The 27,320-nt window shown below is 41.9% G+C and overlaps 2 protein-coding genes across 2 annotated transcripts in view; one reads left to right on the top strand and one right to left on the bottom strand.

The window, feature by feature from the left end:
• Positions 1–12,922, top strand: part of C8H1orf100 (chromosome 8 C1orf100 homolog) — a 33,397-nt gene extending 20,475 nt beyond the window's left edge. The window contains exons 3-5 of the mRNA XM_034666631.1: positions 88–183; positions 3,923–4,095; positions 11,725–12,922. Coding sequence (XP_034522522.1) covers positions 88–183; positions 3,923–4,095; positions 11,725–11,816 — 361 coding nt within the window. The 3' untranslated portion in view covers positions 11,817–12,922. The remainder of the gene's footprint in view (positions 1–87; positions 184–3,922; positions 4,096–11,724) is intronic.
• A 5,660-nt stretch (positions 12,923–18,582) lies between these two features.
• ADSS2 (adenylosuccinate synthase 2) overlaps positions 18,583–27,320 on the bottom strand; it is a 36,651-nt gene continuing 27,913 nt past the window's right edge. The window contains exons 9-13 of the mRNA XM_002918170.3: positions 26,844–26,998; positions 25,237–25,361; positions 23,681–23,778; positions 21,195–21,344; positions 18,583–19,723 (exon numbers count right to left, since the gene is read on the bottom strand). Coding sequence (XP_002918216.2) covers positions 19,671–19,723; positions 21,195–21,344; positions 23,681–23,778; positions 25,237–25,361; positions 26,844–26,998 — 581 coding nt within the window. The 3' untranslated portion in view covers positions 18,583–19,670. The remainder of the gene's footprint in view (positions 19,724–21,194; positions 21,345–23,680; positions 23,779–25,236; positions 25,362–26,843; positions 26,999–27,320) is intronic.

The raw sequence follows: 27,320 nt of genomic DNA, 5'->3' as shown, positions 1-27,320 counted from the left end.
TTTTTATTAGACCACAGCTTGCATTCTTCTGTAAAGAACTAATTGTAGTAATTGCTTTTTTTTTCATCCTCTTACTTTCTCCGCTAGTATATTCATCACTCATCAAGGAAAGGACGTCCAAGGATATTACCCTGGGCAGCTGGCAAGGGTCCACTTTGATTCTACTGCAAAGAGACCTTCCAGGTGAGACACCTTCCCAAATCTTAGTGTTCAAAAATTTCACTAAAGTGAGAAGGATAAGTGAAAAAAAAAATGGGAGTCACAATTCGTAGTCATAATAGTAATAACAATAAATAATAATAATTGTTATTTAATGGATTCAAAAAGTTTGGAAGGAAATACACCAAACTTAATGGCTTTTTCTGAAGGGTAAGATGGTGGTATTTGTATTTTATTTTTTATCTTTTTCTCCATTTTCCAGATTTTCTCTAATGAACATATGTTACTTTCATAATCAACAATAAATAAATACAGAATGTTATGAGATCATCAAAAAAATTTAAGAAAGACCAGGAGTTCAGAGTTTCACCTTAGGCTAGAAACCACCGTAATTAGAAGCCACAACTTTTGAAATGGTTGATTTTGGGCAATTTTAAATCCTTCTCTGGGAATCATTTGCTTTATCTGTTAAGTAAAATAATTGATGTAAAATTCCAGAACATAGCAAGCACTCAAAATACAATTGCTATTATTTTGACCTCACCGTCTCATATATTTTACAAATTTCTTCTTTTAATCACCTTTGATAGAGTCAATTCTTGATTATCCTCCATGCACAGAAAAGGGAACCATAGGACCACAAAGCAGCACAGAGTCTTAATTTAACACAAGATCAAACTAGAAGCAGCGTTAGAGATCATTCTGATCCTGTTAAGTGAGAAAGACACGCCCCAGGGAAGTGACAGGTCTTGCCCGAGGTACAGTTGGTTGGCGTGAAGGCTGGTACTTGGAACTCTGCGTGTTTTCTGATTCTCAGTTCCAGGCTCTTTGTTCTAACTCAGATACACAGTATGTTAAACTCTTGTTGGGGCTAGCCCCACGCCAGGCACTCTTCCCATGTGCTCCGTGCACTCTGATGACACCCCGACTCCAACACCCCCTACGCGAGTGTCGGTCCTCCTCCCCACAGGATGGCTCAGGCAAAGGGAACCTTGACTCTACTTTACTTGACTCTGACAAGACTAGTGCCTGCCCCAGATCAGCCTTGAGGGGGAAACTTAGTGCAGATGCCAGTCAGTGACTTTAGCAAGCTTCTAGTTAAACATAAGAAGGAAAAGACAAGGCCCTGAGCACTACCCCCCCAAAACAGGAAACAATGCCGTTCTTAGGACAAGTCCTAACTTGGGACAAGTTTCTGTAGCTGTAGTGTAACTCGATAGGTGTCTCGTGGCTTGCCCTCCCCGGATATATTCCTCTACCAGCTTAATGGTTCCAGTATTGGAATCCGATCCTTTGAATGAAAGTCTTATCTTCAGGACACTGATGTATGACTTGAAAATGGAGACTATTTTGGTTCCATGGAAGCACCCAAGGCCAAGGCAGAGCGGGCTGCCAGTCCAGCAGGGGTAGATCTAGGGCCAGTCACCGGGATGTGGCTCGGAAGCCACAGCTGTCAGTGGTACAGAAGTGACCAAACGCCAGGGGAGGTTACACAGAACCCAACCGCACCAAGGACTGTCTTGTTCAGCAGGCGGTGGATGTTCGGTTGACAGTGGGGGACGTGCTTTTCTAGGGACAGGAGTGCCCCTGCCCACATTTAAGGCGCCCACTTTGCGAGACCAAATGCCTATAAAACTCAAATTGATCTTTGATAGTTTTACCTTGTGCACGTGGCTGTCCAGTTTCCCAACACTACTTACTGAACAAACGATCCTTTACCCATTGTATATTTTTGGTTCCTTTGTCATAAATTAATTGAGCACATAGACATGGGTTTATTTCTGTGTTCACCATACTGTTTTGTTGATCTATGGGTCTGTTTTTATGCCAATATCACACTGTTTTGATTACTGTAGTTTATGATATGAAATCAAGAAGCATGATGTCTCCACTTTGTTCTTCTCTCTCAAGATTGCTTTAGCTATTGGAGGTCTTTTGTGAGTCCATACACATTTTAAGATTCTTTGTTCTAGTTCTATGAACAGTGTCTGGACTTTTGATAGGGATTGCTTTGAAAACGTAGGCTGCTTTGATAAGTCTGGCCGTTTTAGCAATATGAATTCTTCTGATTCGTGAGCACAGAATGTCTTCCCATTTGTTTGTGTTTTCTCCCATTTCTTTCATCAATGTCTTATAGTTTTCAGAGTACAGGTCTTTCACCTCCTTGGCTAAATTGACTCCTAAGTATTTTATTGTTTTGATGCAATTGTAAATGGGATTTTTGCCTTAATTTCTCTGTCTGATAGTTCCTTGTTAGTGCATAGAAATGCAATAAATTTTTGTATATTGATTTTGCGACTTTACTGAATTATTAGTTCTGACAGTTTTTTTGTGGAGTCTGTAGGGCTTTCCATACAGATCATGTTATTTGCAAATAGAGACAGTTTTACTTCTTATTTTCTTATTTGGATACCGTTTATTTCTTTTCCTTGCCTAATTGCTCCGGACGAAACTTCCAATACTCGGTTGAATAAAAGTGGCGAGAGTGAGCATCTTTGTCTTACTCCTGATCTTAGAGGAAAAGCTTACAGCTTTCTACCTCTGAGTATGATATTAGCTGTGAGCTTCTCATATATGGCCTTTATTATGCTGAGATATGTTCCTTTCATACCCACGTTGTTGACAATTTTTTATCATGAATGTATGTTGAAGTTTGTCAAATGCTTTTCCACATCTATTGAGATGATCGTACGGTTTTCATCCTTCAATTTGTTAATGTGGTGTACTTTGTTGATTGATTTGCAGATGTTGAACCATGCTTTCAGCCCTGGAATAAATCCCACTTGATCGTGGTGTGGGATCATTTTAATGTATTGTTGAATTCAATTTGTTAATATTTTGTTGATTGAAACTTTGGTATAACAGTTTTCTTTGGATGATTCACATCCCAGACACTTCATCTATTTAAATCGTTAAATTCGACTGAAGCCATTGTGTAAACCTAATTCTGTATTGCAGACTTTTTTCCATCTCAAAATTTATAATTCTGCAGCATCACTTTCAGTGGGGGCATGGCATTCCTGTATATGTCCATATCTTTTTCTAAATAATCCCCCCCTTTTTTTCACATGAAGATTGTATCCACTCTTTTATTATCATAAAATACTTTGGTGAACGTTCTAGTAGCCAAGTCTTTGTTGACATCCCTAATCTCTGGAGTTGGGGTGACAAGGTATGTGCACTTTTTCAAGATATCAACACTCATCACCAAAGTGTTCTCCAACAAGCTGCACCAGTGAATGTGGAGTCTGTCAAGTGCATAAAGATATCTCCCCGCTACCTTTTGATTCTTCTTTACTTTTACCTTCAGAGGGTAGTTATTCAAGTGCAGGTACAGGAAAGTTGTAACTGAATTTAGGTTCATCCAATAACAGTTTGCACTGTAAGGGTGAATCTGGTCAAAAGAAAGTATCGATTCCTTGAGGGAACCAAACATCCATAGAAAAATTACAGTGGGAAAGGGCTGTACAGTGGGGAGATCTGGAGGACAGGAAGTAGCCGTGCATGAGCAGACCCACTGGAAGTTTTGAAACAGGTCACCTTCTGTAACCTGTGATTGGGGAGGAGGAGGGATGCTAAAGTCAGGGAGCAGGGGATAGTGTTCCCTGAGCCACCCACTGAAAACTGACCCTGGAGCTGTGGAGTCCTGACAATAGTATCTTGGTAGCCCTGGCCACTTCCAGAGAATGGATCTCAGCTGATGAGATGACGGAATGTTTTTCTTCTCCTGTGTGTTCAGCAAGTTCTTTCTATTTTCATTTAGACCTCTCATAGACTTGACAATTCCACCCAAGAGAAAGAGTCTGTATGAGCCTCAACTAGACCAGCAAACTCTCATTCGATATATTTGTTTCCGAAGACACTCAAAGCCCAGTGAACCATGGTATAAAGAAACCACCTACCAAAGAGACTATTCTCTGCCATTTTACAAGATCGGTAAGTCAGGTCAACCGCTCTAACTCTCTGACATCAACCTTCCCTCAGAAGAGCCTCTCTCCTGGGCTCGCTGCGGTCAGGGACCAGTCAAGTTGGGGGAGGGTGCTTGTGTGTGTCTAGCACAGGAAGAAGAATTTAGAGACTGGCCTAAGGGCTGCTTCCCCCTTTCCTCTTTTTTTCTTGCTCCCTATAGAATTCAAGGATAACAATGCACAAATATCCTTGGTAGGCAGCAGGCTCAAGTGTGACCACTTCTCCCTGAGCCCGTTGTTACTCAACAGATTCCTTATTGTGCCTAAACTTATTGTTGAGGGAACTTTTTTCTTTCTTATTCTCCCATTTTAAATGGCTTTATGACAATTATTTGACACTCGGAGGCATGTTTCAAAAATTCCAAGTTCCCTCTACGTTGCAACATGTGTGAGTATGAAGAGCCAGGCCCCCCCCCAACATGACCCTGGGGTACAGACATGGACACCGATGTAGACATCACTTGTATTCCTGTCATCATTGATGCTTTGAATTTTAGCGAGTGGGAGGAGCTGCTGCATTGAAAGACTTTCTAAATGAGTAAATCCCACTATTTCTGGGGCTCTTACACTGTGGAAGACATATTTTGTCCTCCTAAGAGCTCTTAAGTAAGTGCTATTACTTTCCCCATTTTACAATAAAGAAGATCAAGCTTCAGAGACAATTAATTAAGCAGCCCCAGACCACAGTGCTGTAGGTGCGAGAAGCAGAATTCAGACCAAAGCCATTTGAGACATAGAATTCCGTACTTGGCCTTAAGCCATACTGCCTTTGTCACAGCTGAGGGTCATTTGCATTCCTATTTATTTAATAGTTTTCTTTCTTTTTGCTTGAACAAGAATAAGAAAATGAGTAAAAGGGTGGTGGGGGAGTGGCTAGGGGTGAGAAGGGTCAGCCCTTCTTTCTGTTCCCCCCTGAAAAGGGCAGCAGCCCAGATGGAGTGGTAGGCCAGGGATGGGGCTCAGGTCCCAAGGGAACCGGGAGCAACAGCAACCAGGAAGATGGGAAGCAGATGGAACCAGGCAATCTCCAGACAGTGGAGCCATGGAGAGGGGGCAGTAGATGGAGCCAGATGGCCGGAAATGGGCAGGAGGCATCTGGCCTAAGAGGTTACCAGCAGCGCAAAGCTGGGGGCTGGGAGGGGAGAGAAGGCTGGAGGCTGAGAAGGGCACTGAAGAGAAAGGGAGCTGGTGGCTGAGATGAGCTCATTTAGGGAAGGCGGTGCCAGGAGGGAGTGCAGGAAGGTGGAAGCTGGGGTCCCACGGGGGGCCCTGGGAGGGCTGTATTAAAGGAAGCTGGTGTGGATGGGGGTGCTGGTTAGGGGCTGAAGGATGAGGCCTTGAGGGGGGGAGCAGAAGCCACCAGGGGCTGAACAGCTGGAAAGAAGAGGTGGTCAGGAGGTGTCAGCAGCGCTTCTGTCCCCACAAAACCGGCTAAGCAGCTTGCCTTTTCAAGACGGTCCAAGTATGAAGTCTGCTTCCCTCCCCTGTGGGAATCTGGGTGGGTCTTGAGTTACCAAAGTGATAGTAAACAGGACCTTCTTTACAATTCCTTTGCTACGAGGGAATCCAGTTAGACAGACACAAAAGGTTTTGTGAATTAGACAATTCCTAATTCTTTCCAAACTTCCAGAACCAGGTGAGTGTTTAGCAAAGCAGTTTGATATTTACCATTTCCTGTGTCCCTAGCCCCGTGCTGGGTGCCATGGGAGGAGGTGAACGCAAGTCCAGGCTCTGACCTCGGCCACAGGGTGTTCCCAATCTGATCGGGAAGAGGAAGCAACCATCAGTGTATCAGTGAATGATTAAGAAGCAACTAGCAGAGCAGGAAGATGGGGTCTGGAACATGAAGCCGTGGGGACCCACGCGGGGCCCCGCTGGAGGAGGTCTGAGGCAGAGAAGTGGTACACACAGCAGACAGGGACACTGCAGCCAGGAGCATGGTGGGGGTGGGGTGAGCCTTCTGGAGGGTGGGGGAGCGGGGAGCACGCCAGACGTGAGGACACTGGCCTGTCTGGGCCGGGCGGGAGGAGGAGGAAGTGAGGGATCACATGCGGTTGGCAGAGTAGGACAGAATGGCTGGAATGGAAGAGGAGCTCAAGGAAGGAGTCTGGAAAGTTGAATTTGGACAATCAGAGCCATCTTAGAACCAGGGCAAGGGAGAACCCAAGCAGCTTCGGAGGCTGTCGGTCGGTCAGCCTGCTTAGGGTGGGCTGGAGAAGACAACGACTACCTTGGCAGTCAGGCAGGATAGAGCTGTGGAAGTGTGGGCAAGATTCAGGTCTTGGGGGGCCACAGGCCTGCAGATTCTAGCTCTGCAGTGTTGGGCAAGACACTCAGCTTCTCTGTAAAGTGGAGACTCAAAGCATATATTCTAGGATAGCTGTCAGGATGTAAAATCTCTATCACGTGCCCAGAACTGTGCTAAGTGATATGCACACGTGTGTACGCCCGCGTGCTTGCAACGAGTCATAAGAGCCCCTGTGAAGGAGCTGTTGTTATTTCCTGCATGTAGCAGAAGGGGAAACTGAGCCTTAGAGACTTTAGGAAACCTCCTCAAGCAGGTAAGTCATCAATCCAGGTCGTCCAGATTTGTCACACTCCCAACTCTTGCTCTTGAAGTGAGGAGGCTTTGTGGGAAATGGGACGAAGACTCACTTTCTCACTTTTAGACAATTCCTAATTCTTGAGAGTGAGAAAGGACAGTATTAAGAGAATTCACAAGAGAGAAATTAAAGCTCCTTGCTCAGCCTTCCTTTTCTACGGCAGGATTGTTGGTGCCTCTGATAGAAATAATGGTTTTCGGCAGGAAAGGTGTCAAGGTGGCGTCTGTAGATGACTGAGAATAAGGTGCTGGAAATTGCAGGCGGGAAACCTAAGATAGGAACAGGGTCAGACAGTCCCTTCCTCAGTGGTTTGACGCCTGACCAATTCAAGAGGTAATTTATGTTGAAATATTCACTGCTCCATTCACTGAACCGCTGACTGAACGTGTATTAGCTAGCTCTCGCGGGGTAACGTATCATTCCAAAGCGTAGTGACTCACAAGATACATGATGATGTTTTATCTTCTAGTGAGGCAGTTCTGGCTCAGGGTCTCTCGAGGTGTCACCAGATGTCAGCGAGGGCTGCATCACCCGAAGGCTTGACTGGGGCTGAAGGAGCCACCTCTGAGGTGGCTCCTTGTCACGGGTGTCCCTCACATGCTGGCTGGTGACAGGGGCCTCGGTGCCTTTCCAAGTGGGCTCCCCACTGGGGTGCCAAGTGTCCTGCAGGCATGGCAGTTAGCTTCCCCTAGAACGGGCAACCTTGAGATGAAGGGGGAAATTGCAATGCCTTTTATGACCGAGGCACAGAAGCCACACACTGTCGCTTCTGAGGTGTCCTACTGGTCGCACGCAGCCAGCCCTGAGGCAGGATACCAGGGGGTGAGAGTTACTGGGGTCCATCTTGGAAGCAGCAACCATAAGATGATTCACTCATCGACACCTACTATGAACTAGCCACTGTGCTATTTGGTGGGGTAGACAAGATACCTGCTCCCATGGAGCTGACATTCTTTGGGGGGGGTGAGGGACAGAGCATAACCAAGGACATTTAAAAAAAATTATAGACTGTAGTAGTGCTGTAAGGGAAATAAGCAGGGTGATAAGTGTAGCTAAGGGAGGTTACTTTTAATAGTGCCGTCAGGGAAAACCTCTATACAATTTTAGCTGAGCCTTGGAAAACAGCAATGAGTCACAAAAAGACCATTTAAAGGAGCAGTAAGTGCAAAAGCTTGAACGTGGGAAAGGCCTCAACATGTTTGAGGAACAGAAGGGAGGCAGTATGGCTGGTGTGTGGTCAGTGAGGGTATGCGTGATAAGACGCCTGGATTCCAGTCCAAGCACAAGGGAAAATCTGGAAGGGTCCCAAAGACGGGAGCCACCTATCATTTGTACTTTTAAAAGAGCATTCTCGCTGCTGCGAAGACCCTGTTTAGAGATGAACAGGAGGTAGGGCAGGCAGACCAGAGAGGAAACTGTTTACTAGTTTAGAACAGACAGGATGGTGGCTTGGAACAGGAGGGAGGATGAGAAAGAATGAATGGATTCCAGAGATATTTTGGAGGTGACATCAGTTGGGTTTGGTGATAGACCTGCTGTCCAGAGCATTTTCATTCACTCATCTGTATTCTTTCAGTAAATAATTTGAGAGCCTACTTGTATGCCAGGCATTGTGCAAGGTTCTGGCAATGCCACATCAAGCAAAAATAGACACAGAATTTCTACGTTCAAGAAGCTTCAGTGGGGAACCAGGACAGAAATAAGCATAAAACTTCACCTGCCATAAATGCTATGAAGCAGAGTTTATGTGATGATATAGGAGTACTGAACAAGTCAGAAAGGGACAACAAGTCTCGAGGAAATAATGACCTAGAGGTTCACTAGGCAATGAGTGGGGAAGAACTTCACAGAGACTATAGCATGTGCAAAAGCCCTGTGGTAGGGGCATGACATGTTTGAGGAACTGAAAAAAAAAAATGCGCTAAAGCACAGAAATCAGGAAGGGCGGAGCAAGATGGGGCTCGAGAGATGTAACTATAGTAACAAGGGGAGGGTTTACGGGTCATGTTCAGCTCTGGCACCTCTCGCCTGAGATTAATGGGAAGACATTGAAAAGTTGGAAGGAGGGTGGAGATGCCATGATTAAAAGTGTGTTTTGAAAGGATTGCTCAAACTGTGCAGAAGGAAAAGGAAGCAGGGTGGGAAGTCGGGTGGGGCAGGGATTGAATATGGTGAGTCAGGAGGCCATGGCAGCAGTTAGGCTAAATGTTCTTAACCTCGGTGACATCACTTTTAGCAATCCAGATGCCCAGGACAGTCCCAGACCAATGGAAACCAGGATTTCCTGGTGGGAGCGGATGGTCCCGGGCATCAGTAACTGAAACCCCCCTCCCCCCCAGAATATTCCATCGTGCAGCCAAGTTTAGAAAGCAGTGGTTTTGGCAAGTGATGATAGCTGGTAGCAGTAGAGAATTGGATGGATTTGAGAGATCCTTGGTTGGGGATTATTTTGTAAACAACAGTCAGGCAGGCGAGAGGCTGGTCTGCAAGAGACCTGGTGGAGAGAGGTCCTAAATCTGAGCACTGAGAGAGAACACAGCAGGCGCTGACTCAAGCATTTGTCTGAACTAAGAAACTGACTCCTTGTAGGAGTCTTTGGGGGAAGGGCTTCTCACGAATAAGACGGACAGTAAAGTGTTATCGAGGTGTGGGGTTTTTTCTCTTGACTGTTTGACCGGTCTGTGTGATCAGATTTTAAGGGCAGGGCTTATGTCTTCATTAGCACTGATTTGCATGTCATGTTGAGTTCTTATTTCATTTTAGAAACTGGCGAAAAACAGATTAAATATAGATCGTGATAGATCACGGTTATTGCTCAAGAAATTCTTCTGCAGTAAAAATTCCTTCTCAGCACATAGGGGTTCATTCATTTATTTAGGAAACATGTATTAAGCACAGACTATGTGCAAGATACAGTGTAAGATAGGAAGACTCTATCCTCAGAGAACTTAGAGCTTAGGAGGATGGCCCCTCAGACAAAAGTTGCCCTTGTATTCCTCACCCTGGAGCCAAATACTCGGAAGAACTCGTTCTTCAAAAATAAAATATATGTTCTCAGTAGCAGTGTGACCCTTGGACTCTCTGCCCTTCAGTTCTCTCATCTGCAAAAAGGATAAAAATAGTATCTACCTAACAGAACTAGATAGCCATATAAAGACTTCAGCATTGTGCTTGTATGTACCATTTACAAGCCTTTAAAAACGTTAGCTATTATATTACTATTGATCAAAGAATCGGCATGTGCATTAATAAGTATTTGTAAACAAAACAAAACACCTAATGCAGTGGAATTGTACCTCATACACGGATGAAGTTCTAAAACCAGTGCGTCAAGTAATAATCACGTATAATCAAAGTTATCCTCGAAAATCTCTTAAATTGTCCAAAGCGATAATATTAAATGATATTAAATTATTAAAGTAACTGGAATGAGTGGGATTCAGCAAGTTGGTTAAATTTTCTCTGTAGCTCTCAATTAATTATTCATTTTATTTTTCAATGATGATTTTTAAAGAAGTCACCCCCACATTTCCACATGAACAATAATTTCACTTTATCGAATGGTAAGGAAATCCTAAAAATCACTTCACACGTCCTTTCCATAGTATTCCCCACCCCCAACTCTGAATAGCATATTTCAGGCTTGATAGCATCCACTGTCTGTGGGCGTGTAGACTCAGAAGGAATCCCCTAGAAGTTTGTTGAATTTACCTAGTTAAATGAGGGTGTCATTCTGCCCCACGGCAACTCTGACGACAAAGATCACTACGGCTGGTGAGTGGGATTCCTCACACTTCGGAACTACTTAGATACATTTCCCTGGAACACAATGTAACCCTTGAGGTCAGAGCTGATATTTTAACCCCACCATAAGCCTTGGGAAGTCAAATGGTTACTTACTACAGACAGGTACACACTTTACTATATTCAATTTAAAAAATCCTTCCAGGGATGGCATTTCTGGTCATACTCCTGGGTTCAGTGAAATGTTATCCATTCTTAATATCAAGAAATGTTTTTAGCTTTTTTTTTTTCTTTTTTTTTTTTTTTTAAAGATTTTATTTATTTATTCGACAGAGATAGAGACAGCCAGCGAGAGAGGGAACACAAGCAGGGGGATTGGGAGAGGAAGAAGCAGGCTCCTAGCGGAGGAGCCTGACGTGGGGCTCGATCCCATAACGCCAGGATCACGCCCTGAGCCAAAGGCAGACGCTTAACCGCTGTGCCACCCAGGCGCCCCTGTTTTTAGCTTTCAATGCTATTGGGGTGCAGTGGCAGATGGAATAGGGCAGTGAAAAGATCAGGGACTTTGGGGCTAGATATTCCCGGGTCAGGTCCCCTCACAATCCGATGAACTTGGGCAAGTTCATTAATCTCTCTGAGGTGGTGATACCATCAGCGGGGCTGTGAGGATTACTGCGGATACTAATGTAAGTAAAACACTGAACACAGTGCACAGCATTACACATCATAGAGCTGTGTTACGATGCTATCATTGAAGCACTCTGCTTTTTGGTTCATCAAGACGATTGACGTTATGTTTGACCCCCAGCCCTCCTTGAAACCTCACCTTTGGACAAGCAGAACTGTCCGTGATTGTACATAAGAGGTTATAAAGTACAAAGGAACTCCACTGGATGTGAATTTAGGAATGGTAACAACCGAAGTTTGATACAAACGTCAAAGTGACCCGTTAATACTGTAGGGTTTAAAGGGTTTGGGGGTCTAAATGAGGATGTCACAATGCAAATTTATATGATTGATTTAATTTTATTTATATCTGGGCATAATTCAGTGATAGGCCTCTTGATCAGGGATTGAAACACAGAAATAACCTTTTGACTAAGTCCTTTTCTCCCACATCTTATGCATGTATTCCTTCGTCTTAAATCCGCCAAATTATTTTGTTATTGCATACAATTGTTGTTGACAGTATGTTAACATTTAGGAGTGAATGGTCCTAAAATAAATCATTAATTTGTTTTAAATTCCAGATTGGGACCAGAAATTAGCCACAATTTCATCGAATCCTAGACCAGTAAATTCACTCCCAGAGTTGTACTGTTGTGAAGAGAGGCAGCTTTGAAAGAAAACCTTTTAAATTTAAAATAACCATGGCATTCGAACAAAACAGTTGGAGTTCTTAGGTGACTCCTTTAGATTAAAATAATAACAGAACTACTTATGATTTAAGTGTGTATCCAGATGGTTACAGTCCTGAAATATTTACATGGTAAATTCTTTTCGGAATAAGGTGATCAGCGGGCAGGGCATCAAGAGTCAAGTTGAAGAGAACTCGTCATCTGTTCTCACATCAGCCCCAACACCAGTCTCATTGCTGGTGCTGACCAGCCATTTTACGTGTAATCCAATGGTTATATGGGGGACCAGGCAGGATATAACCTCCTCGATAACTGCATCACTCACTAGTGGGGAAAAAAGGAGAATCTGGGGATGTAGCCAAGAAAGAAGACCGCCAGCACCGCAGACCCTAAAGGAGTTCTGGATGCAGAAAAGCAGATATGGCTTAGGGCTGCAGTGAGCTATGAGGCTGGTAAAAGACAAAAAGAATTGAGTCTGTACACGGAGAGTTAATACCCCATCTGAACAACTGGGCATTGATTCCCCAGGCAAAAGCTAGAGGGTCTTTTCTAAAGAAATGAATGATCCCAAAGAAAAGAATCCTACATTCTGGACTGTAGTAACCCCCCAACATACAAGTTAGTTCCCTACTCAACACCCCAAAGTGAAGCCTACCAGTTGACAAACTTCCCCCAGGAACACAATTTCTGGTCGTGTCCCACTGCCATAGTCTTAGATGTGAAGAGCCAACCATCACCTGAAAGTTGGAAAAATAACATAACATGAAAGAGAACGACCAAAATAAAGAGAAGAAACGATCCCAGCGGAAACAATTCAGGGAACACCAAGGAATCTAAAACAAGCTAACAAAGTAACATTGTCATCTGACAAGGGATGTGTCAAAATAATTGCATCCACAAACACGAGCAATCTTTCCAAAGCTCTTGGAAATCAAAAATGTGATTGCTACAATTAAATACTGGATAGGCTTGGAATAAAATTCTGAAAAACTCTATATGGAATAGAAAAGCAAAGAAAATTATTGTTTTAAAAGAAGAGACACAGAGGGGCACCCGGGTGGCTCAGTGAGTTAAGTGTCCGACTCTTGGTTTTGGCTCAGATCATGAGATCACGCCCCACAGCAGGCTCCACACCCAGAGCGAAGTCTGTTTGAGACTCTTTCCCCTTCTTCTCCTCTCCCTCTCCTCCCCCTGCTTGAGTGCTCTTTCTCTCTTTTAGAATCTTTTAAAAAATAAAAAATTAGACACATAGAATAATAAATCGGGGGGCCATCATCTGACTAATAAGCATCCTAGAGACAGAACAGAGAAAAACAGAGGAAATCATGAAGGGACCAGAAACCCCTCAAATGCAAAGGGTCTGTGCTGTGGCCTCACACATGAAAACACAGAAAATAAAAATAACCGACTTTTGGTTTCACTGCTTTTCTCTGTTGTTTTCTAGTCTGTTTTGTTTCGCTTCACTCTCATCTTTATTATTTCCTTCCTTTTACTGGTTTCGGGTTTAGGTTGCTTTCTTTTTTAGCTCCTTAAGGTGTAAAGTTAGGTTGTTGATATGAGACCTTGTACTGCTTTTAATTTCCTGTGGAGTGCTGCCTATGTTTGTGACATCCCACGGTTTTCCTATGTTGTGCTTTTGTTGTCATTCACCTTTGTTTCCTGATTTCCCTTGGGATTTCTTCCTTGATCCAGTGATCAAAAGTGAGTTTTTAAATTTCCACTGTTTGTGAATTTTTCAGTTTTCCTTCTGTTACGGATTTCTAGCATCATGCCATTGTCATCGAAGAAGATACTTTGTAGGATTTCAATATTTTTAACTCTCAGACTCGTTTTGTGACCTATCATACAGTCTATCTTGGAGAAAATCCCATGTACACTTGAAAAGAGTATGTATTCCATTATTTTGGGGTAAAGGGTTTCATGAATGTCTATTAAATCTGGCTGGTTTTGTTCAAGTTCTCAATTTCCTTAGTGATCTCGTATCTAAATGGTCTATGAATTACTGACAGTGAGGTGTTGAAGACTCCAACTATTTTCATAGAAATATTTCTCCCCTCAACCCATCAGTGTTTGCTTCATTTATTTGGGGGCTCTGTTGTTTGGTAAATATATAATTATTACATCTCTTGATGACTTGACTCTTTTATCAATACATAAAGTCCTTTGTTGTGATGGTTTTTGATTTAGTCTATTTTGTATGATATATCTTTTTCCATTCTTTCACTTTCAACCTACTTGTATTTTTGGATCTAAAATGAGTGACCTCTAGATAGCATACATGACCTTGCGTTAGGCAGAAGACTTCTTAAACATGATAGCGAAAACACAATCTATAAGTTATGGGGAGAAATTGATAAATGGGACTTGATCAAAATTTAGAACTTCTATATTTCAAACGACACCACTAATAAAATGAAATGGCAAGCCACAGATAGGGAGAGAATATTTGCCAAGTCTGTATCTGATAAAGAACTTGTATCCAGGATATAATGATACACAATGATCTGCTATAATTAAAAAGAAAATAACCTAATTCAAAAATGGGCAAAATATTTGAAGACACTTCACCAAAAATATACAAATGACCAAGAAAGGATGTTGCAACATCATTTGTCACATTAGGAAAATGCAAATTAAAACAACACAACCCTTCACACCAATTAGAACGGCTACAATCAAAAAGATACACTATTACATGTATTGGTGAGGATATGGAGAAACAGGAACCCTTTATACATTGCTGGTAGGAGTATAAATTGGTGCATTTAGGAATTATATATGTACAATATGATCTAGAAACGCCCCTCCTCGGTGTCTACGCCAAGAGAAATGAAGAGATGTCCACACAGACTTAACAAATGCTGAGCAGTTGAATGAAGAAAATGTGGCACATCCATATACTGGGCTATTGTTCAGCAATAAAAAGGGATGAAGTCCTGGGTCTGACCTCATAACATTACATCAAATGAAAACAGCCAGATGCAGAAGGCTGCATATCCCATGATTTCACTTACATGAAATGTCAGGAAAGGCAATTTTATTTGAGACAGGGAGTGGATTTGTGAGGCTGGGGGTGGGAATGGGGAGTGACTGCAAATGGGCACAAAGAATTTTTTAAGATCTTGTTTATTTGAGACAGAGAGAGAGCAAGAGAGAGAAAGCATGAGCCAGGGGAGGGGCAGAGGAACAAACAGATTCTCCGCTGGGTGGGAAGCCTGATGTGGGGCTCAATCCCAGGACCCTGAGATCATGACCTGAGCTGAAGTCAGACACTTAACCAACTGAGCCACCCAGGCGCCCCTGGCACAAAGAATTTTTATGGGGTGACGGAAATGTTCTAAAATTGGATTATGGTGATGGTTGCACAGTTCTATAATTTTACTAAATCACCAAACTGTATTCTTAAAATAGGTGAATTTTATGGTACGTAAATTATACAATAAAGTTGTTTCAATAAAAACCATTCTGTATGTACAATTTTGACATAAATAAAACAAAATCAGACCAAGAAGTGTCTAAGAAAAACAGATTATCCTGTGCATAAAGATGATTCAAATCTTATTTTCCTTCTCGGGTAGATTCTAGAGGTGGATGCGGTTCTAAATGAGAAGCTAGGCTATGGTATTTCCAAACAAAACTCTTTAGTTTTGGAGAAACAAACAAACAAAAGCAGGGGGAAAAGAGTTACAGAGCTAATAGTCTTCTCTCCACCCGCCCCCCCATTCTGGAAGCTAAGGCAATTCTGGAAGCTAAGGCAATTCTGGAAGCTAAAACACTATGTGACTGCAGAATCCAGTGAAAGCGTTTTCCCTGCATTCACTACTTCTGTATTTGTGTCACTGTGGACATTCATTCACAGAGTTTCTAAAGATTGAGCCAATAAAGTGATGCCAAATGCCAGTACCCCAACCAGACTTCCCAAAGGTGTACGGTGACAATGTGAATTTCTGAAAGTATTAGTCACTAAATATACTCTCAGGTACACCTGAAATAGCAAATTATTCTCAGTAAACTGCTGTTGCTCATTTCTTCAAAATATTTAAAATTATATGCTTTTAAAAATTTAAATAAGACATAGATGAATCAGGGAATCCTTCAAGTCCTCTCCAAGTGACCATTAACTATTTGATCTATCCGTCTACATACTTTGTCCAAGCTTTAGATCAATAGTTTTCAATTTTCTCCTTCCCTTCCCTACTCTTTCTAAATGGAGTCACAGTAGAAAACATGCTGCCTTCATGTCAATGTGGCATGGTCATCTTACAATCAATACATATTGCTCTAACTGGATGTTTTTAAAGGTTTCACATAAGATCATGGTATGCCATTAATGGATATTCATGTATTTCTAATGATACAATTACATGCAAAATAGGGCTACCTTTTTTGGTGGGGTGGGATTGCTGGGGAGTGAAAGCATGTGCAAATAAATTGTATCGAAATTGCCAAACTGCTTCCCCCATATTGCAGTAATTCCCCCCTGCTAGCAGTATATGGAAGGGCCAAAACACTGATTTTCTATATTTACCACTCTGCCAGATGGAAGGTGGTATCTCATCGCGATAACTCACATTTTCTTGTCTGTAGGGACAGTGCATGCCTTTTCATGTTTTGGGCCACTAACATTTATTTTTCTGTGGATTAACTGGTATGTATTACGGTGCCCATCTTATCCATTAGTTGTCATGTTCTTACTCGTGGCAGCTCTGTGTATAAGGGATATATGTTGAAATATTTTTTCCTAGTTTTTGCCTTTTGTTCTCTCAGGGTTTTTTGTTTTTGTTTTTTAATGAGCTTTGTTCGTTAAATATTTAAAATTTTTTTAATTTGGTCAAATCTGTCTGTATTTCTTTAGGGTTTCTTAGTTTCCTAACTTTTCTTTACTAGGCTCTCCTGAAGATATTTTCCTATATTATTTTCATTAATTAAGCTTTCTATAATTTGAGTTTTATCCAATCTGAAGTTCATGTTGAGATTGTTTCACTATAATTTTTTAAAGCACTTCCCCAATGACATGAAATGCCATTTTTAGCCTCTTTCAAGCTCCCATGTATGTTGCATCTACTTCTGAAACAGCTCAGTCCATTCCCCTTGTGTATTTGTTCATTCCCATGACAATATCACATACTTTGACTACAGGAGCTTAACAATGTCTTAACAGCTGGTGGGGAAAAAACTCTCGACACATTGTTTTTTCAAAAATACCTTAGGAATTCTTGCACATTCATCTTTCCACCAAAGCTTCAATACAATTTTGTCCAGTTAGACAACCCCCTGGCAACTCAGACTGGAATGGCATTCAACTCCCATGCTCAACTGTGAAGGACATTCAACTCTATCAATCCATTAATGTATAAAAAATATACTAAATAGGCTGTCCCTCCACTGAAATACCTTGTTCTGCCATCTAGTTCCCTTCTACTGCACTTTAGAATTTGGAGAGTGTGTTCGTGTCTCCGTTTTTCTGTGTCCCTGTTAGGCCCCGTGAGCGTAGCTATTACATTTTGGCCTCGGCTTTTTCTTTCAGGGGAAACATACTTCGGTTATTTGGCGGAGCGCTCCTCCAAACTTCCTGCCGACTTCACCTACCTCACCAGCCCCTCACTCATTTTTTTTCAGTTGCTCCCACTTTCCAAAATGTTTCCGGCCTCTGGTCTTTGCCCTGACTAGTCATCCTCTTGATCGTTTGAATGCTATTTCTGCTAAAGGCCATTTCTGACTCTAGCCAAACCAAGATTAAGTTGTCCTTCACAACACCCTGCACTTTCCCACCGTAGCACAGGTCGCTTAGAAATACATTTGTCTGACACACTGCCCCACAATACACCACCACACCTCCAACACCTAGCAGATTCTAGCAAATACTCTTGTTCAGTAAAGATTACTGTAATACAGTTACCTAGGACTTCAAAGACTGAACTGTATCTGAAGAGCAGAACCTCTCTCTTAACCAACTTATTTAGCAAAAAGCTCACTTAAAGACAGGAGAGAATCACTCAACCTGGTCAAAAATGAGTAAATGTCTATCTACATCAATAGATTTACACTTTTTTGGTTAAAAAAAAAAAAGCACTGACTTGGAGAATGAATGTTTTTTAATTTTTTGGGGGGGTAATTTCTATACCCAACGTGGGGCTCAAACTTACAACCTGAGATCCAGAGTCACATGCTCTTCCGACTGAGAAAGGCAGGTGCCCCAAGACAGTTTTGGGTTTTTTTTAAAGTTTATTTATATTTTTTTAGTAATCTCTTTGGAGAATGAGTTCTTCACATCTGCCTTTGGACCATTACTAAAATTATGTTTCAGTAACACAACACTTTCAGACAAGATGAGAATGTGGACTTAAAAACCTCATTTCAATTCAACCTGATCTGAAGTTCAAGTAGGAAGATAAAGGGTAAGGAGAAATAAAAGCCCATTCAATTTCCATTAGAATAAATAAAAATTATTTATTGTAATATTAAATATAAATTTTACATGAAGGTCATTATTAATTGGCAATGGGCTTGTACGATCATCTGTACTATCCTTTTTGTTTACTGATGCCAACAAGGCTGGCTCTATTTTAGAATTTTCTGAACTAAGTATTAATAAAAAGTGAAGACAAAAGATATTTACATTCTTTTCTGAGACTCTGTTTTGACGTCTCCCCACCCCATCCCTACATACTACAGGGATAAAGCTCTTCTTCTAGATACAAGTATTACCAGTACTCCTCTCACTGGAACAAAAACACAATACACAAACCATACTAGAAATATGTGGTTCTTTTTAATCAGCTATTGATGGTATAATAAAATAAATTTAAGTGGCACCTAAATTAAACATTTAAAATAGTTCACCGAAGGATAATCTACAACACAGCATGTTAAGCCTAATTGTCAAAACAACACCTCTTTTTTTCCAAGAAAGAAAAAATAAAGGCATGATCAAAATTACAACTGACAATTTGGGTTCATTTGGACACTTACAGATGATTCTGTAGGCATACTGGCAGGCACAATGTTGAAAATCAATCCACTAGATTTAGAAATAATGGTAAGATAAAAAAGAACAGCCATACATTTCATAGTTAATGCCTGAAATTAAAGAAAAATATCCTCCAATTATCACAACGCTCTTTTAATGACTCATTTTTTTTAACATTAAGATTGTTGTTTTAGGGAACACCTTTCTCTGAACATTTAATTAAATGTTCAGTGTATTAAATAATTTACAGAGAGAAGTAAGTTTTGTGTTCTGTACAAATTAAAGGATACATGGATATAATCCCCCCCACCCGCCAAAGCTCAAATTTGCAATGGTCTCAGCAGAAAATAATTCACAAGTTAAACAGAATTTATAGCATTACAAAAGTTTACAGAACCCTTCTTTTCTTCATTTTTTTCTAACAGCAAAGATCACAATGACAAATTGAAAGACCAGAATGTAAAAAATATTTGTGCAAAACTGCATTAATTGTTCTTCCCATTTAATAGAGGTAAAACCTAAGAACACACAATGACAATAATGAAGAAAAACTGCACTGAAAGGAATTCTAGTTCAGGTTTCAAACAACACCGATCACACTGCGACCAGACACTGAAAGAAAACGTGGCACCGTGAGCAGCACGAGCAGCACAGGACTCGGCGACTCCGCTAGCGAGGGCGGCTGACACCGGAACACGCCAGAATCTCTCTCCACAGCAGCCAGCCATCTTACGTGACCGGAAACAACCGCAGGGCTTAAAACTCACTTCAATGTCTTTCCTCTTGAAATTTGCAGATCATAAATGAAATATTTAAGAAAGTCCTTTCCCCCCTCCTCAAGGAGTGTTTCTTGCGTCACTGGAAATCCCTAGAAGAGTTGAATCATAGACTCTCTGGATTTACCTACACCAATCCATTTAACTAGTAGGGGAAAAAAGTAAAGAACAGTATTAATTCATTTGTAATATTTAATCCTTGGGATGAAAAGATCTCCCATTTTTCCCAAGGTCACTATTTAACTTTGCCAGGTGCCTTTTGCTATCCTTCACTGTCCTGCTAGAAGACTGACTGGGCTGATTTCTGAACAGTGCCTCACCAGCTCCAGTTTTAATCACACAGTATTTCCAAGCCCTCAATGACTAATAATTAAGTTAACAAAATATTGGTCTGGGGCGCCTGGGTGGCACAGCGGTTAAGCGTCTGCCTTCAGCTCAGGGCGTGATCCCAGCGTTATGGGATCGAGCCCCACATCAGGCTCTTCTGCTATGAGTCTGCTTCTTCCTCTCCCACTCCCCCTGCTTGTGTTCCCTCTCTCACTGGCTGTCTCTATCTCTATTGAATAAATAAATAAAATCTTTAAAAAAAAAAAAATTGGCCCAAACCAGCAGAGATCTAAAGAGTCCTTGATTAAGTCCCTAATAACGAGATAAAATAAGCATCTTTGATAAACGCAGGATGCTAAGAGATAACAGTGTAACTTCTGTAGCTCAAAAACGTAGAAACATCTGGAAACAAATACTATTTTAACTTGCACAGCCTGAACCAGTCTATAGTTATCTGTAAATATTGTTCCACATGGGTTAACCTTTATGGCATTTTACACAGGCCATTGTTAAATTCACTATTGCTTGTATTTCAAAAAAATGTTGACTGAGAACCATAGCAAACATGCTGACTAAATTGGACATCACACTGGCCGGGGCAGCTAGCAATTTGGAAAACAAGACTCGTATTTGAGACAAACCACAATACAAATCAGAATAAGTACATAATGGATTCTATATGGAGGACACCTTCTACCCACTTCGCTTTTGTCTCTCCAATCTCTACCAGTGCAAGTGGAAGGAAGAAAGCAATGTGTTAAAAGACTTCCATTAACTAGTCACAGCTATAACCTTGTTATGCCTAACTCCAGGGCCAGCTTATTTTTTAATAAAGTTTTATTCTTTCCCTTTATATTTTTTCAGACTGAATTTCCTATTTTCTCTACCTGTTATTTCCTAATTATTCAAGAAACTCCCCCAACTCCCAAGAGTGGTTTCATCTCGAATGGAAAAACCACAAACCATTTTTGGTGGAGGTGAAGATACAAAAGGATTTGTGACTAAGAGGGAGAAAGCCACAACCATGAAAGTCACAGGGTGAAAACCAGAGCAGCAGAGAATTAAGACAGGATCAAAATAGTGCGAGGTAACCTACTATCTTCAGGCAGATGAAGGATTAAAGAAAGAGGACTATATTTACTCTAAGAAATAAGATTATTTTATACTTTCCTGGACATTGATGCAAATCATGAACACTCTACAAAGTAATAATGATTTTTCTTTTATCCTACCTCAAAGGTAGACAGTTAAGTTAGACGTAAAGATAGCTGTTCGTAAAGTGTACTTACCTGGAATCTGAAGCTCATCTTCAATAAATCGAACGTAATTTTGTGCATTAACAGGTAGTTCTTTAAATGTCCTTGCATTTGATATATCTGTGTTCCAACCTGGGAGTGTCTTATATTGAACTTCAACTTTATTTAAGACTTCTTGGTTCGCTGAAAGTTAAAGAGTAAGTCTGTTTTTCCATGGTAGAGCGCTGCCTATTGCAAACGGCTTTTTGCTATGTCAAAGGTTCATGATCTCTTATGAAAATCCTCGGAGCCAGAGGTGTTTTGGAATGCAGAGCTTCCCGGAGTGTAGGAAAGTCAGACATTTACCACGTGAGGCAATATTTTCATAATCAAACACCTTCCTGCAGCAACAGCATTATTCACTCTAAGCAGAGAGATTTTAGTTCTAATATCAACTCAAGTTTTGCTGTCAAAGGACTTTGGTGCCAAACTTTAAACTTTCCATTTTTAGAGCTTTTTAGATTTCCTCACTGTGGATTAGAGATTATGGACCCGCATAAAGACAGCAACCTCACAGAAAGGAGACTTGCGTGCTTGCTCTCATCTGGGAAATAGACTGATTTTGTGATTGTGCAAAGCTTAGCTGGAAATTTTCTTCATTATCTCACCTCACCATTTTCTCTCTAGCCCCTAACAGAAACGGAAAACGTACGAAAGTAAGAACAGCTTCTTTGAACAGACACAATACAGTGCGTGCCGTGCGGACTCTGTCCAGACTTCCCACGTCATGACTGAGATGCTCATTCCCCCAGCTGCGGAAGTGCGGCCCGCTGAGGACTCCCGTTCAGAAACTGCCGTCCACTGAAGGGAGCTGCCTCCCCGCCACAGCCCATATTGCACGACTGGTCAATGCGGACAACAGGCAGCACAAAGCTGCAGGTTCTGAGAAAGAGAAAACTCACAAGCAAGTCCTGAAACTACTCAACTCTGTGACCAGGGACAACTTCCCGGCCACTGGAAGTCAGGACACTAGAGTCAGTGGAGAACAGTGGTCTGACTCAGCTGAGAGGGGAGATAATCAGGTTTCGGCAAAGCTGAAGTGGCTACAGTCATCATGGTCAAGTGTCAGAGAGGAGGGAGCCAGACAGGGAGCTCCCACCCCTCTTAAGTCCGTGTGAAAGTCCCATGCCTAATGTTCAACTTCACACGGGAGGGACCGTGGGACCACTGAGGCTTACCAGCTCTTAGCTGTCACACAGTTGAGTGGGACAGATTCTAGAGGTCAAGCGGTGCTGGGAGAAGGGAAGAGACAGGATACACCGGAGCTCCAGCACTGCCAGATCAGAGAGATGTCTCTACACTTCAGTTACTCTGCTGCCATTCACCTGAGATAGCAGAAAGGCTGCTCCTTAAAATTAAAAACCAGGCTCGAGAGTATAACTGACTGCAGACCCTCCATAACGAAGCCTAAAACCAAGCTACCAAGATCCACAGAGGAGACAGAATTTGGAGACTGACCCCCACCAGGCTGGTGGTTTGGGAAACACCCTGGCTCTGCACTAACTATACTAACACAGAAGAAAACCGAGCTTATACAAGTTCAAGATGATCAGCCAGTAATTCAACTGTCCCCTAAAATAAGAACCAATACCTTCAGAGGAAGGAAACAGAATCTGAGTCACTACAACATAAGCATAGTCAACCAGAAGTCATTAGTCACAGAAACAGTGATCCACAATCAAGGAAAAGAACAGTCAAGAGAAACCAAACTGGAGACGGCCCCTCGGACTAACAGATAATGATCTTAAAAGTGTTTCTAAGAACTTGAGGTGATCCTCGGTTGCCGAGGACGGGTCGTCATCAGCAAGTCACAAAACCTACCAGCCTACCAAGTTTCATCAAGCTAGTGAATATTCCTTTGTTTGGCATATTCCCAGGCTTACAGGACAACTAATCAAATGAACTGCTCCTATTTCTGGAAGCTGGAGACACGTATGCAACTTCCTAAGTCACTGAAGAAACCCTATCACTAAAGATACGCCTGAAGAAACACAGTGCCTCGTGTAGGAAGTCTCCCTACAACCACCCCCCCCCCTTCTGACATAGGAGATCAGGAAAAAAGCATTCACGGGGCTTGAAGAACAGGCTGGGTTAGTGCCTGGAGAGCCTGCTGCGTCTTAGGAGCGGCGCTCTGCTCTCCGACCCCACATTTCTCCAGAAAGAGAAGGCGGCCTACACAGCAGTTACTGTCAAAACAGGGAAGATGAGATTCAGGGGCAGCATCGCTGGCTGGGCTCCGAGGTCCCAGGTTTCTTCCTTCCTATTCTGAGTCTGAACACATGCTTACGAATGCAGCCCAGGATCCAAACGCAGGGCAACCTTGAAACGAATGCCAATAATATGAGAATATACTTGTGCGTTTCACAAAGAGCGTCTCGACCCCATGACTATACGTCATGAACTATGCAGAAGAGCTTTACGAAACTGCTCTAACACGTTCACCTAATAATATTCTTTATATCACAGACTGAAAAAAGTACCTGGGAAATGAGGTATGATTTCACCATCTAACTTGTAAGCAACTCCAACTTTGATTTCCGTAAACATGTCCAAAATATCCAATTTGGTAAGTGCCAACCTAAGGGGAAGGAAAGACAACGTTCAAACGGCAAACTACACAAGGCCCGAACATCTAACTTGACGAGGAAGTAAAGGAAAATTCGTACAAAGCTACATATTCCAAAGCAATTCTGGAAACTGGTTAGGATTATGTCCTAAAGTGTGCCACACATAAAGCATGCATTTTCCTCATAATAAAAAAAATGACTTAACTGATCTACTGGTGAGTTACTTTTCTAAAAATTATATTTTCCCTGATTGATCCATACCATCTTGCTTAGCTTTCTTTTTTTATATTTCTTTATTTTATTTTTTTTTTGAGAGAGTGTGCACACAAGTGAGATAGGGGGAGTGGGGGAGAGAATCTCAAGCAGGCTTCACACTCCATGCAGAGCCCAGCACATGGCTTGATCTCATGACCCTGAGATCATGACCTGAGCCTAAATCAGGAGTTGGATGTTTAACCGACTGAGCCACCCAGGCGCCCCGCTTAGCTTTCTTATGATGGGTAACACATGTCTGAGGGACAGCTGCCTGGAGTAAAGGATGCACGCTGTGGGACACAGCAGAACTCACTGTTCCACACGAAGACTACAAGATACACGTACATTTACACATATGTCATCGACCCTCATTTCTTTACTCTGGTTACTATTACCTCCGCCCTTCTGCTCAGAAATTGTCAAAGCAAAGGGAGGACACTGCATCACGGACCTCTTCAAGATACATCAAATCTCCCAACAAACTGATTGGGAAACAGTTTTAAGGGAAAATCTATACAATTAGATAAAACAGTAGGTTTGGGATTCTTATCCACAAATTATTTTTTTAAGCTTTATTCTGTTATTTGCTGGAAAGTTAAGTCAAATTAATACAATCAGGAATACATTTATTTACATATTTTTATACATGTGTGAATAGCAACTTTTTGCCGAGTGTTTTCAATGAGCCAGGCACCACGCTATATGCTCCCACTATATTTCTCATCTAATTTTCAAAATGCCTGCCTGATTATTATCTAGATTTTAAAGATGATGAAAAAGGCACAGAAAGATTAACTTGACCAAAGTCCTGGCACAGTGCATGAATCTGAGATTTGAAAACAGAAGTTAGACATTGCTCAAGCCCACGCACTACATTGGTTATATCGCCTCCCCTCCCTATAAGCAAAACACACCATCTATCTAACCTACTCACCTATCTCACTTCCCTCTATACTAACGTGCATGTGAGAGTATCATGATTCCTTTTTCCCAACCGCGGATGTGTAGGAAGACAACCTGTGGTCCTCTCCCTTGGGTATCCTTCCTCTAGATCTTGGTCCACTTGAACCTTCAGCTACAATTTCATTTGGAGGCTAAACAGTGAAATTTTTCTACCAGGGTACTACTTTTCAAGCTTGCACACCACAAAATTTAACCTGCGATCATGAACTGTACCTTAGTTTCCTGAAATAAATGTTTCTAAGAATACTCACGCAGTAAATCCATTAATCATATGAGCATATTTGAGCAAAACCAAGTCCAGCCAGCCACACCTTCTTTTCCTTCCAGTGGTTACCCCAAACTCTCGACCTCTTGTTTGTAATAATTCTCCAGTTTCCTAGAAAACAGAAAATAGGATTTAGGATTATAATACCAATGCTGTAAATCTAGTAGAATTACATGTAAGATCATAGAACAAGTCAAAGTCTTAAAGAGATGAACATCTTCCAAAAAATAACTAAGTGGAAGACAGAATTCCATACAGATGATGGATATTATGTGAGGCAGGCATCATCTGGAAGAGATCGACTTTTGGCTTCCTTTTTTACCATTTCTTTAAAACCAGTATTTTTTACGATGCTAGATAACTTCTTAAAATTTATATTAACATACAAAATGCTGCATATTAAAAGGTTATTTATTAAAATAGACAAGTTAAGCCAATTGTTCCAAGAACTGCAGTTTGATGGTCCTCCTGAAAACCGTAAGACGAGCTCTCAGCTAGTCAGTAGCTGTGGACAACACGATGCCCTTTGTAAGAGAGTTAAGCCTGACGACAATGCTCAAATATCTAAGCCACAACCATTCCCTAGAACCCAATTATTCACTTATCTCTCTATCCCTAATTTACACCTTTCTGATTATAAAGTCATCATTTCACTACCTCTTGTATTCTGACATCAATACAACTACGTGTTTTTTTAAATGTTTCTGTCGGGTTTGAACCCCACCCCCGTCCCTCCATGTGACTTTGCGCAAGTGACTGCAGCCCTCAGTGCCTGTTTCCTCGTGTGTGGAAGGGGGACAGTGACACTACCCAGCTCCCGGAGGGCCGTGAGGTCTAAAGGGCTTCTGAGCATACAACACCTGGACAGTGCCTGGCCCAACGTCACTGCTGCGGAGGTGCCGGCTAGGATTAGACCAAGGCTGGAAGTCGCTCTTCTCAGCCTCGGCTCCTAATAAGCTCTTGGTGAAAGGCAGTTCTTATTTTATAAAAAATAAACCCACCTTCACGTGGCCTGGTGCTTACAATTACCTGTAAGTACTCTCTAACCCTCTGCCTTTTGTTGCCAAACTGCTGCCACTTAAGTGAAAAGCACAGGAAGATAAGAGTCCATTAAGGGAAAAAAAAGCAGAAGTTTTTATTTAGTGTATTTATTTTAAAGATTTATTTGACAGAGAGAGAGAGAGAGAGAGCACGAGCAGGGGGAGCGGTAGGCTGAAGGAGAGGGAGAAGCAGACTCCCCGCTGAGCAGGGAGCCCGATACGGGGCTCTATCCCAGGACCTGAGATCATGACCTGAGCTGAAGGCAGATGCTTAACCAACTGAGCCACCCAGGCACCACCCCCCCCACTCTTTAAAAAGACTTTATATATTTATTTGACAGAGAGAAAGAGAGAGAGCAGGAGAGAAAGAGGGAATCTGAAGCAGACTCCGTGCTGAGCGTGGAGCCCAATGGAGGGCTCGATCCCACCAACCGCAAGATCATGACCTAAGCTGAAACCAAGAGTCGGACACTTAACCAACTGACCACCCAGTCACCCTGGGAGTTTTTATTTTAAAACTTCCAGAATTGGATCTACTGAAAAACAGGCTTACATTGTCTTGCTCTGTTGGGAAGGCACCAATGCCAACTCGAGTTGTGTAAGCTTTCACAACCCCATACACTTCTCCAACATTTTGAGGGGGCATTCCCAACCCGGTACAGACTCCTCCAACAGTACAGTTTGAAGAAGTCACAAAAGGGTAAGTTCCTTACAAAAAAGAAAGAAAGAAACAAATATTATACACACATAGATATACAGTACTCTGAAACAATTACTGTGAAAAATTTGCATTTGGTACATTCTAGGTACTAAACAGACTTGACTACAACTGCCCTCTCAAACCTCAACCTTTAGTCTTGATCCTTTCTGTCTGTAATGAGAGCAAAACACAGGTAGTTAGAGCTATCCCTGCAGTGCTCACTCTGGGCAGGTTCCTTGAGTGTTCAGTTACTCAGCTCTGTATGGTAGCTACTCACCTAATGGACTGCTAAATAATTTCATGCCAAAACCCAGGCATTCTTCCACTGTG

This window comes from Ailuropoda melanoleuca, chromosome 8, assembly GCF_002007445.2.
Source record: "Ailuropoda melanoleuca isolate Jingjing chromosome 8, ASM200744v2, whole genome shotgun sequence".
NCBI classification, from domain to species: domain Eukaryota; kingdom Metazoa; phylum Chordata; class Mammalia; order Carnivora; family Ursidae; genus Ailuropoda; species Ailuropoda melanoleuca.
Note: the sequence above shows the minus strand (reverse complement) of the source record. Positions and strands in the feature narration are given on the sequence as shown.